General features: G+C 49.4%; 1 protein-coding gene across 1 annotated transcript in view; it reads left to right on the forward strand.

The window, feature by feature from the left end:
- The window catches only part of LOC119384056 (uncharacterized), a 112,051-nt gene that overhangs the window by 68,595 nt on the left and 27,747 nt on the right, over positions 1-15,709 (forward strand). Inside the window, exon 5 of the mRNA XM_037652343.2 lies at positions 7,357-7,482. Within this exon, the coding sequence (XP_037508271.1) occupies positions 7,357-7,482 (126 nt within the window). The remainder of the gene's footprint in view (positions 1-7,356; positions 7,483-15,709) is intronic.

Here is a 15,709-nt window from a genome sequence, read left to right on the forward strand (position 1 = left end):
ACTGCTGCAACATACATAATCAGTGATTCGAAATCCGCTATTCGCAATTATACCAAAGGGCGCATTTCCGCAATAGCTAACAAAATTTTGAACCAGAACACTAAACATCGCACTGTCCAAATTATATGGGCCCCAGCCCACTCCTCACTCCCTGGTAATGAGGCCGCCCACCGACAGGCTCGAGCTTTCGCCTCCCGAGCCCATGGCCCAACCCAGGTCGGAACGGGGAATGAGATAGAGGAAATTGGGTGTTCGACACGCGACCGTATGGTGACGTATCACGAAATTACGCAGTATTATCGATTGGCCAGACTTCAGTATCCCCCAGGGATTGAATCACTAACCAAACGACAGGAGCTTCTATGGAGGCAACTCCAGACGGGCTCGTTTCCGACGCCAATTCTCTACTCATATATTTCTCCTACTATATTTACACCTGAGTGCAAGCTGTGCCGGGCCCCCCGGGCCGACCTTTTTCACATGCTTTGGGGCTGTCCCAGTAAACCTGTTCATCGTGGCCCACAGGTCTTGCAAATTACCACTACGCAGCAGTGGGAGGCCACACTGCTCAGCTCCGACCCTGCCGTGCAGGTCTGGATCACGGGGCGGGCAGAGGCAGCCGCCAAGGAGCAGGGGCTCCTGGCCGACTAGCCGTCGTCGCCTCCCACAATCGAGGAAACCATTGGTTTTCATTAAAAAGGTTTTGTTCTTTCTCTCTCTCTGCGGGCGTCTTCTTCTCACGCGCTAGGCTTGAACGTGCGGAGCAGCTGAAGCGCAACTTCGTCGTCTTCTCTCGCGTTGACGGCTCGCCATAGGGCCCCCCCTCTAGCGAGGTAGCCAGTGCGCGAAGGAGCGATCCTTATGAGTAGCTGGTAGTTGCTACTGTTGCGAAGCGCGTTCGTCTGGTGTTGGAGGATAGCTTGTCGTGTGTGAGGACGGCGTCGGTGTCGAGGAAGGCCGGCTTAATGCGGTCAATGGAGACACTGTCCTCGCGTCCATTAATCAGCAGGACAAAATGCTTGGGGCAACGCTTGATGACTCTAAAGGGTCCGTCGTAAGGCGGTTGTAGTGGTGGTCTGATAGCGTCGTGCCGTACGAAGACGTGTGTGCAATCCCGCAGAGCACGACTGACGAAACTTGGGCGTGAGTGTTCACGTGGAGGGATAGGAGACACGTCTTTCATGGCGTTCCTGAGGCGACTGGCATAATCAGCGACGTCCATTGGTGGTACCGGAGACACGTCAAAAAACTGGCCAGGAAGCCTTAAGGTCGTGCCAAAAACGAGCTCAGCTGAGGAGCAAGAAGCGTCCGTGCGTATCGTGCTGCGAAGGGCGAGGAGGACGAGTGGCAGTCGCTCTGTCCAGGGTATCAATGATCGTGAGTCCATGAGCGAGGCTTTGAGTTGGCGGTGAAATCGCTCAACCATGCCATTCGACATAGGGTGGTAGGCTGTCGTCTTGATGTGGTTGACACCAAGCATGCGGGACAAAGTCCGGAAGAGCGCGGAGTCAAATTGACGACCTCGATCCGTTGTGATGGTCTTGGGAACTCCGTAGCGGCTTATCCACACGGTGATGAGTCCGTGGTCAACTGACTCTGCGGTGATGTTGGTGAGTGGTAGTGCCTCAGGCCACCGCGTGAACCGGTCTACGCACGTTAATATATACCGGCGGTTTTCCGATGGGGGCAAAGGGGATTTTTAGACCCAACCGTGTCACCAAGTCTTCTTTAATGAACGTGCGTTGACTGCCTCCGTCGAAGATGCCTCTGACATGAGACGTCTCGTTAAAACCGACAATCCAAGAACGGAAGGTCTGTAAGTTGACGGCTTCGTCAAGTTGACAGCTTGTAACGGCAGTCGACCGCGGAGACTCTTCTTTTATCGGCTTAGTAGCCTCAGAGACAACGTTGGGTGACTTCTCGCCTCTTGTCGTACGATAAGCTGGGTCGCACATCGTTGTAGCATGCCTGCCTTTGCATGTTGCGCACACCAACCTCCGCCGGCACTCGTTCACGCGGTGGCCCTTCATAGTACATCGATAGCACCGCATAAATTTAGCCAGCCGGTTCTTTTTCTCTGAGATGGTCAAGGTAGCGCTGCATGCCTCGGTTTCATGCCTCTCAGACTTGCAAAAGAAACATTCGTTGCGTACTTGCTTCGATTCTTCGGATGCATGTAGGACCGATGACGACGGCGCATGCTTTCTGTTGTTCCCGCTGCCTTTTATAGAGGACATCGATGGAGCACATTGTTCTCTCGTCTCGAGCTCTATCTGTGTATACCGCAAGAGCTGCTCAAGGTTTTCGCAAGGCGTTGTGGTTGCCTCTCCTGAAGCAGCGCGTCCCGTGCCTTGTGCTTCGTCCTGGAGACGTCTATGGCGGTAGAACGCCACGATGATTTCTTGTGGCAAGGATTGAAGCATAACATCGTAGAGCATCGCCGAAAAACTGCTAATTGGAACGTCTAGGCCGTTGAGGCAGCGGACATTCAGCTGGACTGCGTCGTAAAGCCTTCGCAACTCCCTCGTATCCGACGGAGTGGTCACGGGCTGCAGTTCACGAAGCGCTCTGAAGTGCTGCTGTACGATCCTGCTCTTGTTCCCGAACCTCTGCTTCAGCAGCTATATAGCACTTTCATAACACGCTTCCGTGGTTGGTAGTCCGGCAATTGCAGCTGCTGCTTCACCTACCAAATAGTTGTGTAGGTAATGAAATTTATCCGTCGTGCTCAGAGTTGGATTCGTGTGGACGGCTTCATTGAATCTCTCCCAAAACGACGTCCATTGACACAAGTCCCCATGAAACGGCTTGATGGTTAGCATTGGAAGACGAGGCCCGAATCTGAGTTGCAGCTGTCGTTGGGGCAGGCGGCATGTTGAGCGTCGTCGAAGGAGAAGTCTCTCGCGTGTTACCGAGGCTCAGATCTTAAAGCCGGCACCGTAGGCGCGTCAGGGTCTCGAGTGCCTGGTCGTCATAATTCGCCGCAGACTCGCACTCCCTCTCAAGTTCCTCTACCGGAATCACTTCCTCGAGCTCGGCATTGATCTTCCGAAGTTCGTCACGGCTTGCGACGAGCCTGTCGATAACCTTGCTTAACGCCGTTCGGTCGTTGCAGTCAGTCTCTAACAACGTTGTCGCCTCATTCATTGCTTTCGTTGGCTGGGTTCGCGTAGCAGCACGTTTCGCTTTCAGGCGGTCCATGTCTGCTTAGGATCACGGCTTACTTGCTCGTAAGGTAGCCGGCTTCGCTCGTTACTTCCCTGGGTGCGGTTCCGATGAGGATCAGGTTGCTCCGGCTGTGGTTTCTAGTGAAAACTCATTGTCGCCGTCGCTCGTTGTCCACGTCGTTGGATCCGCTCGTTATCCCGTGGGTTTTCGGCACCACATGTTGCGGAACGTCGGCCTTCTATCGTAGCGTCGTCAGAAAGACGGATCCATGAGACTGCAACGAAATGCCTTTAATGACGACAATCGAACACAAAATGATACATGATGATAGTGGTGCACGGACTTCTTGGCGCTAGCTGCGGAGACAGCAGCCCACTATCAATTCCTCTTCTTTGTCGATTGCTGATCTCCGACAACGTTGAATGCACTTTCGGATACTTTCGCGGATGCCCGGCTTAAAGTAGTTCCCCATCTTCCAGACAACCCAGTGCATGCGCAAGCGATAGTCTGGAAGCACAGCGAGAATGCTCTTGATGCAGCACAGACAGGGCTCAGGAGGAGGGAAGGGAGTGTCGGAAGAAGTTGGCTTTCTGAGCCCAGCTAAGTCATGTCATGTTGCGCCCAGCGATACAATCGATCGAGGAGAAAAAAAACCAGGTCTTTGCCTTTGAGTCGCTTTAGGGGAATGCGTTGGCGATGGTGCGAATCTTTAGTATTGAGGCACTGTTGTATGTCGCGGCGTTTGTCTACCACTTCTGCTCATAAGCACGTAGATGTATTTAGAGTATTATAGCTTTCAGTATCCTGTATTTTGTTTATTTGCTAGTTTTGAAAAAAAATGCTGACTAGGTCATTCGAGAACACGAATGGCATGAGGCCATTATTTTTGCATTATGGAGTGAAATATGGAGGGCTCCTGAGATTATTTTCTTCGTGAGATTTGCAATGAATCGAAATATTTGTAATTTTCTAGCTCTTCAACGGCAAGTGTGGCCAACTGGCCCAACTTGCCGTCTTGCCTAATAAGAGCCCTATAATAATTATTCAGGTGCTTGAATGTAAATGCAACATGGTTCTTCAGTTAACTCCAGGAAATAAAATTAGATGCTCCAGCGCGCTCGAAGATGCAAAATTAGCTGGTCCAAAGGGCTCCAAGATGGAACTTTTCGCTGCTAAAATGAAAATATTGCGTTCCAAATCAGAAGTCCTCGGTAGCATCACAGCTAGGATCATCACATTAAACGATGCTTTGTCAAAGCCGGACATAAGAACTGGATCTTCACAAAGGGCATGTCCATTGGGTCCGACATTCAGTGGGAAATGACTTTCAACTCTGAGGTCTATTCTGAAAACGCTTGTTCTTATGTCAGCTTGTCATTTAGTGAATGACTGAGCACAAGTGAAGTGACATTGCAGTGGATGAGCAATTTGCATTTGTACTAAGTGTGCCGGGAGCGGTTGTTACCCATATTTGGAATTCACACTTTGCAAACCCTTCAAAGTCGTTCCCCCTGTTCCAGTCTTTTGTCAGGTTGCAGTTAATGCACGCTACCTGGATCCTTGGAACACGAGTGCGGAAATGCGTCAAGCTCAACAACACATCACTTCTGCACGTCATTTTAGATGCGAAGTATCTTATGGCGGAGCTCAATCCGGTGGTGGTGGTGGTGGTGTGCGGCGTGACCACCCTTACTGCGCATGCGCATACCCTCTCCACCCACCCTCTCCCCTCCCCCTCTCCACTTCCCCCTTCCCCTCTCCCCTCCACCTCTCCCTCTCCACTTTCACTCTCCACTTTCCCTCTCCCCTCCCCCTTTCCACTCTTCCTCTGAAACGCGTGCTAGACATATGCCGAAATTCTCTCCTGCGCAACGCCGCGATGAGCACCAGCGCATGCGCGTCCCCTCTCCCTCTCTCTCCTCTCTTACGCTGCCCCCCTCTCGCACGCCTATCGACCGCGTTCCCCGCTCGCCCTGTGAGAATTAACGGCCAGGCTAGAGGGAAGGCAAGACGCGCGTAGCGTTCCTCTTCGCGTTCCACGACGCGAGGTAGGTAGCATGCACAACAAACGCCAACGGAACGCGATCGTGCAAGTGCTCCGGCTTCGCATCGCCTCATGGTCCCCTTTAGCGGGAAATGGTGTAATTTTTTTCCTCACCCCTAGTCTAAGTTCATTTTGTTGAAGTTGGATGTAAAAAACATCACAGTGCGTCCACTTCTGCTTGTGCCATTCAGACCTGATGACATTGCAGCCGTAACATTGCTGTCGAAAGAATTATGACCTTTGCACAAGGCCTTCGTTGGGAGTTGTGGCATACCCGACTAAACTCAATCAGTCACTCATTCAAAGGATACTGACATGGAATTTTTGACCTTACGTTTCTTTTATGTAGAATGAATCTCTCGGATCTCAAACACGACTGAAAGAATGCTTGTGAGCCTCATAGCAAAAAAATCGGCAGATCCCACGCAATGTGGGAATCGATGTAATGCGAAGCAGCCAGCAAAGAGCGGCATACATCGTCTTGTTTGTCATTGATGCTAATGAAGTCATTCATGTCGTGACATCTAGTTCGCTATATATCGCGAGATTGTCATACATGTATGAGTATACAATGTGGTATATGCCATGCTAATGAAACATATATTCTGCTACATATATACGATGCGTGAGCTGCTATTTATGTTCGTCACGCACTCCTGTCATGTCATACCAATTTAGATAAATATCCAGTTAACAAAACGGGCGCGAGTGCAGCATGAGTTTGGCGTCTAAATCATACCCTACATGACATGCACGTCATGATTTTCGTGTTCACGCCTGTTATTTATGTTCGTCACACGGTCACGTCGCGCAATACCAATTTTGGTGTATATCAAGCTAGCGAAATGGCCGCCAGCGCTCCATGAGCGTGGCACGTAAGTCATGCTGTACATGACATGCGTGTCATGGTTGTCATATTAACTCCTGTTATTTATGTTCGTCAATCTGTCACGTCGCGAGATACCAATTTTGGTGTATATCAAGCTACCGAAACGGCCGCCAGCGTACCATGAGCGTGGTACGTAAGTCATGCTGTGCATGACATGCGTGTCATGATTTTCATGTTACCACCTGTTATTTGTGTTCGTCACACAGTCACGTCACGAGATACCAATTTTGGTATATATCAAGCTAGCGAAACGGCCGCAAACGCACTATGAGCGTGGCATCTAAATCATGCTGTACATGACATGCGTGTTATGAGTTTCATGTTACCACCCGTTATTTGTGTTCGTCACGCAATGACGTCGCGCGATACCGATTTTGGTGTATATCAAGCTTGCGAAACGGCCGCCAGCGCTTCATGAGCGTGTCACGTAAGACATGCTCTATATGACATGCGTGTCATGATTTTCGTGTTAACTCCTGTTATTTATGTTCGCCACAAAGTCGCGTCGCGAGATACCAATTTTGGTGTATATCAAGCTTGCGAAACGGCCGCCAGCGCTCCACGAGCGTGGCACGTAAGTCATGCTGTGCATGACATGCGTGTCATGATTTTCATGTTACCACCTGTTATTTGTGTTCGTCACACAGTCACGTCACGAGATACCAATTTTGGTATATATCAAGCCAGCGAAACCGCCGCAAGCGCACCATGAGCGTGGCATGTAAATCATGCTGTACATGGCATGCGTGTCACGATTTTCATGTTACCACCCGTTATTTGGGTTCGCCAGACAGTCACTTCGCGAGATACCAATTTTGGCGTATATCAAGCTAGCGAAAAGGCCGCAAGAGCACGAAAACTGTGGCATGTAAATCATGTCGTTCATGACATGGATATCATGGTTTTCATGTTGTGACCTGTCATTTATGTTCGTCATAAAGTCGTGTTACCCCGTACTAATTTTGGTGTACATCCTATAAACGAATTGGCCAGGAGAGCACAAAGTCGTAGGCGGCTAAATAGATAGAGAGACAGATACGCTCAAAGTCGCAGAAGTTCGCTAAGAAATGCTTCGCATTTAAAAAATAATTTACTGTAGTTGGTTTTATGCATGTGTCGTGGTGTTATGACAAGCCACCTTCTGTGTATTTGCGTCACAACACGCACACACTTCCTGTGGAACAATGCAGATGTCGCTCATATAAAAGCTATCAGCCTTGTCACCCACTCGTATTCTCGAAATTACTTCTTGCAGGATCGACACACTAGTTTCCCACAGTGCGTCCATCTACCCGAGTCTCAGGCTGCTTGTGGAGAATGGCGATGCCCCCACGATCAACTCACTGGTCCTTCTGGCGCCAAGCTCTCATGTCACGCCCAGGTCAGTTGGCTTCTTTCTTCGCACTTCAGCAGTGAGACAGTACAAACGGAAAAAAAAGGAAGAGCACAATGTGTCCGTCTAAAGCCCTAGTGCTGTGTTAATCCATCCCGAGGACAGTGAAGAACTGAATATGAGCACGTGTCGTTTTGGTCAGGGGAGCATCACTAACTTTTACTAGGAACTTAAAAACTTCCATAGTCTAACTCCTGACACACGGGCAAAAGTAAAGTACTTCGCAGTAAACCGTTTTTGTTGCTCTGAAGGATCCTTTGCAGAAAGAAGTTGCGCCTATGACTCACGGCACCGCACTAAGTTTTTTATGTGGTCCGTGGCTTCCGTGATTAGCTCCGGTTCTTCAGATGAATGTCGAAAAAGAAGTGCTGCTTGTTAAACCAGCGCGACAGAAAACATTTTAAAAAACCGTGCTGTTTGTTCGGGCTTTTATTGACGGCACCCATTGTGCACACTCAGATGTACCGCACTATTGACAAATGACTGTTGGAATTCGACATGGCGACGCTAGCGACGCGACGCGGGCTTACAAAGGGTGACGTTTGGTGGGTCACGCATATTTACAACGGCCCCAGAGAGGATTGTGGCCGCGCCCCAGGAGCCTTCATTGAATGGCGGCTTTGTTGAGCTGTGCACGCTGTGTGTGAGTGAACACCCTTTATGTTCGAGAAGTAGATGAATGATCTGCTTTTCCGGAAAGGAACTTTGAGGGTAAAGAGATAGCCCTTTGTCGTGTGTCACTGTGCATGAACGCCTTTCCGGAAGATGTCCCCTTACCTAAGCGACTTTAGAGTGCTCGTGTGTCAGGGCTGTTAGAATGGTTGCATATAGCCATATGTAAGTCTACAGATGTGCAGTCTCTTACCTGACACAAAAGAAATGAACAAACATCCTCACACACAAAATAGAACAGAAAGATATCAGTGTACACTTTACTTCAACTTGTACATCTGGTTTATGTTAATCCTACGGGTGTCGGAAGTGTCAGGATAATACACCTGCTGGCGGTACTGTATTTCTAGCCACTCCTGCGCCAACTGCGCCAAAGTGCGCCAAATTGTATTTACTGCGCCATCCTGATAATATCGACGAAAATTGTGCCAGAGTCTCGGGTTTGGGGGCGTCTATCACCGGCGATCGCGCCGATGGCGCGTCAAAGAATGTGCAGCTTGACCTTGGGGCCGTCAGTTACAACCATGGACCAATAATTATTCCGTTGAATAAACAGCGCTCGCGCATGCGTGTCGAATAAGCCATGACGCCATGCACGGTGCCGACGCAGCTTCTGTTGTGCAAGTCGGCTCGACAGCAAAACACGCTCTCCGCAGATGCTCGTGATGTCTAGGCGAATCGGCAGCGTGGAAGTGTGGCCCGATTGATCGGCGGATGTCGCCGGTTCCAGAAACGCTGCTGATAGCTCGTTTCAAGCGTCGCACGGCACGTAATGAAAGCAATGCTCAGTAATAACTACAGGCGTGCCGCTAAAAGGTCTGTCACTTCTGTTTCTGGACATTGCGGAATCAAGTATGGGATCACTAGCAATAGGCATATGGAACAATATCGAATTTTCCGTGCTTCCCGTCTATGGAAGAGCACGTGAACGGTGCGAACGTATTGACACTTTTCCTCAGATATACTTTATCCATGGGTCTTCGTCCAGAAAGACTTTTTCGTAATTCCTTCCACCAGCACATCCGGGTTTTTAATCACTCTGCGGTATATACCCCTAAAAGGCCCTGCCTTTTCGAGCTCGTCAGTGCTATAGGGTTCCGAATCGAACTTAATTATTGCTTGCTTTTTTAAGAAAGTCACAGCTTCACCGCAAGGACGAAGCAATGAATGCGATAGCAAGAATGCCATCTCGCGTAACTCTACGAATTGCTATAGAGTAAGAGAATGCGGCCGTTCCTGGGAGAAATGCTCTTTCCGCACAGTGTCTTCGTGTTGAGAGCGCAGCACGTAGAAGGGCATACGAGCCGCCCGCTGATGGCTGCCGAGATTGCGCGCGGGCCATTGATCGCCACCGCGCCCTTAGAATCAAAGTTCAAAGTTGCTACTCGAGCGAACCTTTTCCCTCCCTTCGCGGTCTTCATGCTCGTGCAGGACGGGCGGGGCGTTTCCTTCCTGCTTCGACGGCAGGCCTGTCGAGCGGGGTGATGTTGCGCATGCGCCCTCCGAGAGACGGAAATGGGCCGGGTTGTTTATCTCTGCTTCGGCCGCGTTCGTCGGCCCCGCTCGCGCTCTTTTACTCGCGGTAGAACATACGACGCGCGGGGTGATGTTATCAATTTGGACTTTATACGGACATGACGGCAAAAACACGTCGAGTATCCATTTAATTGCTATCGCAATAAAATATAATCTCATTAATAAAGACATGCCTCCTGGTCGGAGCAGCCGCAATTGCGTTTAATTATGCGCCGCTGTCAGTAGCGGGCCCGTCGCTGATTGCCCACTGTGAAGTGGCTACGCCATGTTACACGTCCGCCCCTCGCTTTCCAGGGTCAATAACTGACGGTTAAAAAAACTCAGTTTTGCTTAAGGGCGAAGCAACGAATGCGATACCAACAAACTGTATTGTTATACGAAGTAAGGCTAGCAGCTAACTCTTTTAGATCCGGTCTCGCGTAACTCAACAAAACGCTGGTTTAAGGGAATATGGCCGCTCCAGGAACCGAAGCGGTTTTCGGGCTGTGAGTTCTCTAAACGCGAAGTAGGCGTTGAGAGCACAGCAGGTTTACGAGCCGTCTCCTGATTCCTCGAGATGGCGCGTGCGCCAGCGCCGGGGTAAGGTCCCTTTACGCCGGGGCCCTTCGAGCGATGCAGTTCCCCCACTCCTCCCCTGGCGCCCCTTCATGCTCCTTACGAAAGGCGTGCGGGCCCATCAAAGAGAGACGTTTCCTCTCTGTTTTATGAGCAATCGACGGCAAGCCCGCTCGCAAGATGTTTCGCATAGGCTCTCCGTGCGACTGAGACGGCCGGTTTGTTTAGTCACCGCTTCAGCCGCGTTCGTTACCAACGCTCGCGAGCTTTTACCCGCGGGTAGAATGCGCGGGGTGATGTTATCAATTTGGACTTTATACGGAAAAGTATGGCAACGGCGGCGGTAAAAAGCCGTCGTGGGTACCCATATAACTGCTATCGCAATAAAAATTTAAAAAAGTTGAGCCATTCCGCTCTGTGAAGTGGATGATAAGCTAAGCTGTTTCGCGCACGGCACAGTGGTGACATGATGGAGGACAGTTTGGTATATAAAGCCAGGTTCTTAACGGCCAGGCTGTTGACGTTTAATACGAAATATTAATGCGAAAATCTTGGATCTATGCTTCATCAAACACGAAAATTGACCGTCGGCAGCGTAATCGATTTATGCAAAAAATAATCATCACGTGATGGCGTCATCATGACGTCATAGATCGTCAAAAATTGTGACGTCCATCACGACGTTATAGATCTTCAGAACTAGTGACGTCATCATGGCGTCATGTATCGTAATGTCATGTGATGACGTCATCACATGACATCGCCGCTTTGCACTGCTTCCGTGATCGGTGCGCCGATCATGGAGGCAGTGCAAAACCAGGTGAGGTGCAGAATTAAAGCTTGCAGAGAGGGAGGGGAGGATCAACACATCGATCGAGAAGAAAAAAACCTGGCTTTCGCCTTTGAGTCGTCTTAGGGGAATGCATTAGGGACAGTGTGGCTCTTTGGCATTGAGGCGTTGTTGTACGTCATGGCGTTTGTCTACCACGTCTGCTGATAACCACATAGATGTATTTAGAGTGTTACTATTGCGATAGCAATTATATGGACAGTCTCGGCTGGATTTTGCCGTCGCCGTCGCCGCCGCCGTCATGCACCGTATATATATAATCAATGTCCCAAAGAAAATTAATACAGGAAAATGCTGCCGAAGCGCGGAATCGAACCAGCGACCTCTCGTTCCTCAGCGCGTGGCGCTAACCACTATGCCAGAAAGCGCAGATCCTTCAGGTAGCTAAGGGCGAGCGTTATATACACACCATTTACCGCTGGCAGGACTCAGACGGCAGGCACTTATAAGCGTTTCTTCATTACCAGCGAGATGGCGTGAGGAGCGCGACGGGCGGACTTAAAAGTCGTCGGCGAGCTCGCTCGCTTCTTCTTATATTTGCGCAGGGAGAACCTTGCCCTTCCGCTGTCTGCTCGCGCGGTTTTCTCGTGGTGAGTGGAAGAGGGTTGTTTCGAGCTTTCACCGTGATATCTGCGCTCACGTTACGGAGCGTACGAAAGTCAGTAGAGCTCAAGGGACGCCGCTAAACGAACAAACAGAAGATGAGCGCGAACTATCAAGTGTCACAGCTCGACACTTGCAGCACGTTAGTTTCCTTCGCTGCTTCGGCCGCCTTTGCAACAGGAGCGCTGTTCAAACTGAGAATATCCATTGGCGAGCCTGACTTCGTATAGCATTAGTTTCTTGCTATCACATTCATTACTTCGCCCTTGTGGCGAAACTGTGACTTTTTTCATAAAGTACAATTTTATTGATGCGGTATTCTGTTTATTTGCTAGTGTCGAAAATAATCACCGAAGAGGTTAATCGAGAACACCCAACTGCGTGAGCCCTTATTTTTGCATTATCGAGAGAAATATGGAGTACTCTTGAGATGATTTTTCCCATGAGATTTGCATTGAATCGAAATATTTCTAACATTTCATAAGAACCCCATAATGATTATTCAGGTGCTTGAATGTTAATGCAATTTGCTTCTCTAGTGCACTCCGACATCTATAATTAGCTGCTCCAGAGTGCTCCAATGTGGAAATTATTGCTGCTGCAAAGTGCTCTAAAATGGAAATTTCGCTGCTCCGAAAATTTCTCCAAATCGTAAGTCCTCGGTAGCATCACCGTAGTTTCCAAAAGCAAAAAATTCAATTTCCCTATAAAGTAAGACGTTAGTGGGCTTCAAATTTCAGTTATTTTTAATGGTGATATGTTGCATGAACATTACAAAGTTTCTTTTACATTGAAAATTTGAAAAACATGTGGAGCGATTGCCTGCAGAACTGATTTGCTATATTCCTTGTCCGTGGGCTTTGAGTTGTTCATCAATCGCCCTCGCACTGCCTCGTGGTTAGCTGAATTGTTAGAGCACCCGCCCTGGGAAGGCGTTGGTCCTGGGTGTGATCCCCGGACCAAGACGGTTGTTACAGCCGAACCTCATCATAGCAAACTCTGCAAAATTTGAAAAATAGTTTGTTCCTGCCAAAATTCACTGTGCAAAATTAAACTGAAAAATCACCGAACACTAAAGCGAAGCGGTTGGTAGCCAGCCTGGAATTGACGAGTCACTCACTTAAACAAAAATACAGTTGATGGGTCGAAGAGGACGTATATAATGCTGCTTGTTTTTTGATGTTGATGGTGTGCTGTATAATGGCTTGCTCCATACTGTCAAGGCATTCCTCGAATTTAAGCCCGGTGCCTTCCATTGTGCTGCAATAGCACTGCGCCAAACCTAAAGCGGCCACAGCCTCAGCAGAAGTTGGCGGCGGAATGTTTCTGGCATCTGCAGCTTCGGCCTCCGCAGCTTCATTCATGGGTTGCTGTTTCGTTACCTCCTCAGCAAATTCCACGTCAGTCATTCTGGCAACCGCCTCTGACACGTCGTCATGGCCAATGAAGTCTTCCGCCATCGCCATGCCCATCCTGCCGCCTACAAACCACAGAAAATTGCTCCACATTTCATTAAGCTCACAAACTCCTTCAGAGCCGTTTTTTCATGTTATCTGCCATGGTCACGGCACACAACACTGCCAAGCTATTAACCACCATACAAACATGTGCATGCAACCAGCAGAGGTGCCACTCACGCACATGCCCAAAAATAGCATAATCATGAAATGGTGACATGCAACGTGCAAAGTCGCGTGCTTATGCGACCTGCTGACCAGACCGCCCCATTCTACTGGACGTTAGGCGCATCGGATTTAAAAATGGCCGCATCCTTTGAGAATCAATCTCTGAGGCCATCACCTATTCAAAAAAAAGGAAAAACTATTGCCGCCGTTTACCGTCTACGCCACTACGCTGTGAAGGAGCTTGAGGCACATTGCATGTGTGATGCAGGTTCTTTTTCTGTTTACGACAGCTCTCTAGGACTGAGCGTCGGAGAGCTTTATGAAGGACAAAGCCGCTGGTTTTAACACACACAAAAACTTTTAATAAACCGTTAGAGCGGAAAGAAAAAAATGTACATAACACTAAACACTGAACAAAAGGTTCACTGCACACGGTAACACACTCTTAACCACAAACGAAACGCAAGTTCAAAGATTTAAACTAAGCGCTACAGTTCAGGCGCAGATGAACAGCGGAGCAGGGAAGAATTCGAGTTCGGTCTCACCAACCAGTGGAGGCTTGACTGGTTGAGTTGATGGGTCTGGCTGGTGTCGACGAGGAGTAAACGGTGGCTGCTGGACGACGTGCTGAGATGCAGGGGCAACCTGGCCAGGCAGCTCGATGCACAGCTCGGGCCCGTAGCCCAATCGCTGCTGCTACGTTGCCTGCCGACACCCGAGTCCGCAGGCCTTAGGGTGGAGCTCGCGCACCGTGCCTATGGTCTCGCACGGGAACTCGATGACAGGAGGCCACGGCCGGTTTAAGTCTTCGTGGCTCGGGTCCGCAACCCGACGGCCATCTTCAGCGCCCGGTCTGGTGACAACCTTCTCCTTGTCTCGTTCCCTTCGAACTCTCCTCTCTTCTCTGCATCAGGCTTTTTCTCGGTTTCGGGTCAACTTGTCATCGCCTGATTGGAGACTTCGTGCTCCCGTGCTCATAAGTGATTGGTCCCTCGGTTCTCCGTGTTCGTTGACCATTAGATCCCTTTTCTTTTATATATTTAATGTCTCACCGCACGCTCTCGTGCATGACACTCTTCAATGTCTTCGGTGTTTAATGCAGCACTGCTCGTGCACTCTTGTGTCTTTCTTGTCGTCTTCTTTCTTCTCGTGCTCTTCTCGTGTCGCGCACTTTTTAAAGGCACAAATAAAACGCGCCATTTCCAACGCACACCACACATAACAGTAAGAACGGATCATTGCGAACTACCACTGTGCTGTGGAGAAGCCGAACTCTTGTACGTGTAATTGTTTAAAAATTTGACTAGAGTTTGACATAACGGATAATTTGCTGTGTTCATGTGCGTTATATTGAGGTTCAATTGTAAGCATCAACTGAGAAACTTTCCTTTAAGGAATCCATGCGGTTGTGAGGTGTATGCGATCGGTGGCGTCAGCATGGGGATGACGGTGGCTGGATTAATGTGATCACGGGGAATTGGACTGCTTTCTGGGTGTAAGGGGCCAGTGGTGTGTTGAAGCCATTGTGACAGACGTAGTGGTGCCCACTGTGGCCGCTGCTGCCATGGGCCATGGCCCAAAGCGGCTTCCCTGTCTGGTTGGAAGGTCAGATCCTTAGCAGTCTGATTTGTTGGTGGTGGCAGCGGTTAGTACTACCAGAGAAACGGAAACTGTACCTTTGGCTGTAGTACGGAAATAAAGGCAGCGGCGCGTACTAAACTGCAATAGAGCGAGGAGAGATGGCGCTGCAAGTACTATCATCATCATTAGACAAACGCATTTTTGCTGCTGGTTCGCTCCGGTTGCGCTACTGCGCTTCTTGCTCCCTGTGGTATTTTGTTTTTTGTCGTCGCTAAATCGCGGCTCGCGTGTGTAGTAGTTATCGCCAGATGACCAAATTGGCCTCGACTGGCAAAAACAACGTCAATCAATAAGGTTTGCATCGTCTATTGTGAGTGCCCAAGCTGGTACAAGCAATGCCTACAGTCAGGTCCAAGCAAAACAAGTCACTCATACACGTCGAAAGCTTTCAACCCGTACGTGTATAATGAGTCTGAAAGCTGACAAATATGTGGATATAACTGAGCACTGAGATAGCTGAACGAACATTGCTCTCATTGTGTTGCAGCGTCCGAGTTTAACTTTTGAAAGGGTTTTGGTGTAGCGCGAAAGGAAACACAGACACGAGAAGGCACACAGGAGCGCCACACCTCGTGTCCTCTCGTGCCTTCTCGTGTCCGTGTTTCCTTTCGCGCTACACCAAAAGCCTTTCAAATGAGTACCCAACATGCCCACGTTGCAACCCTCATCCAAGTTTAACAGCGTAGCTTTAGGACAAGGGTCTTATCCTGCCGTTAGCTATGCGGTGCTTGCC

This window comes from Rhipicephalus sanguineus, chromosome 2 (genome assembly GCF_013339695.2).
Source record: "Rhipicephalus sanguineus isolate Rsan-2018 chromosome 2, BIME_Rsan_1.4, whole genome shotgun sequence".
In the NCBI taxonomy this organism is placed as follows: domain Eukaryota; kingdom Metazoa; phylum Arthropoda; class Arachnida; order Ixodida; family Ixodidae; genus Rhipicephalus; species Rhipicephalus sanguineus.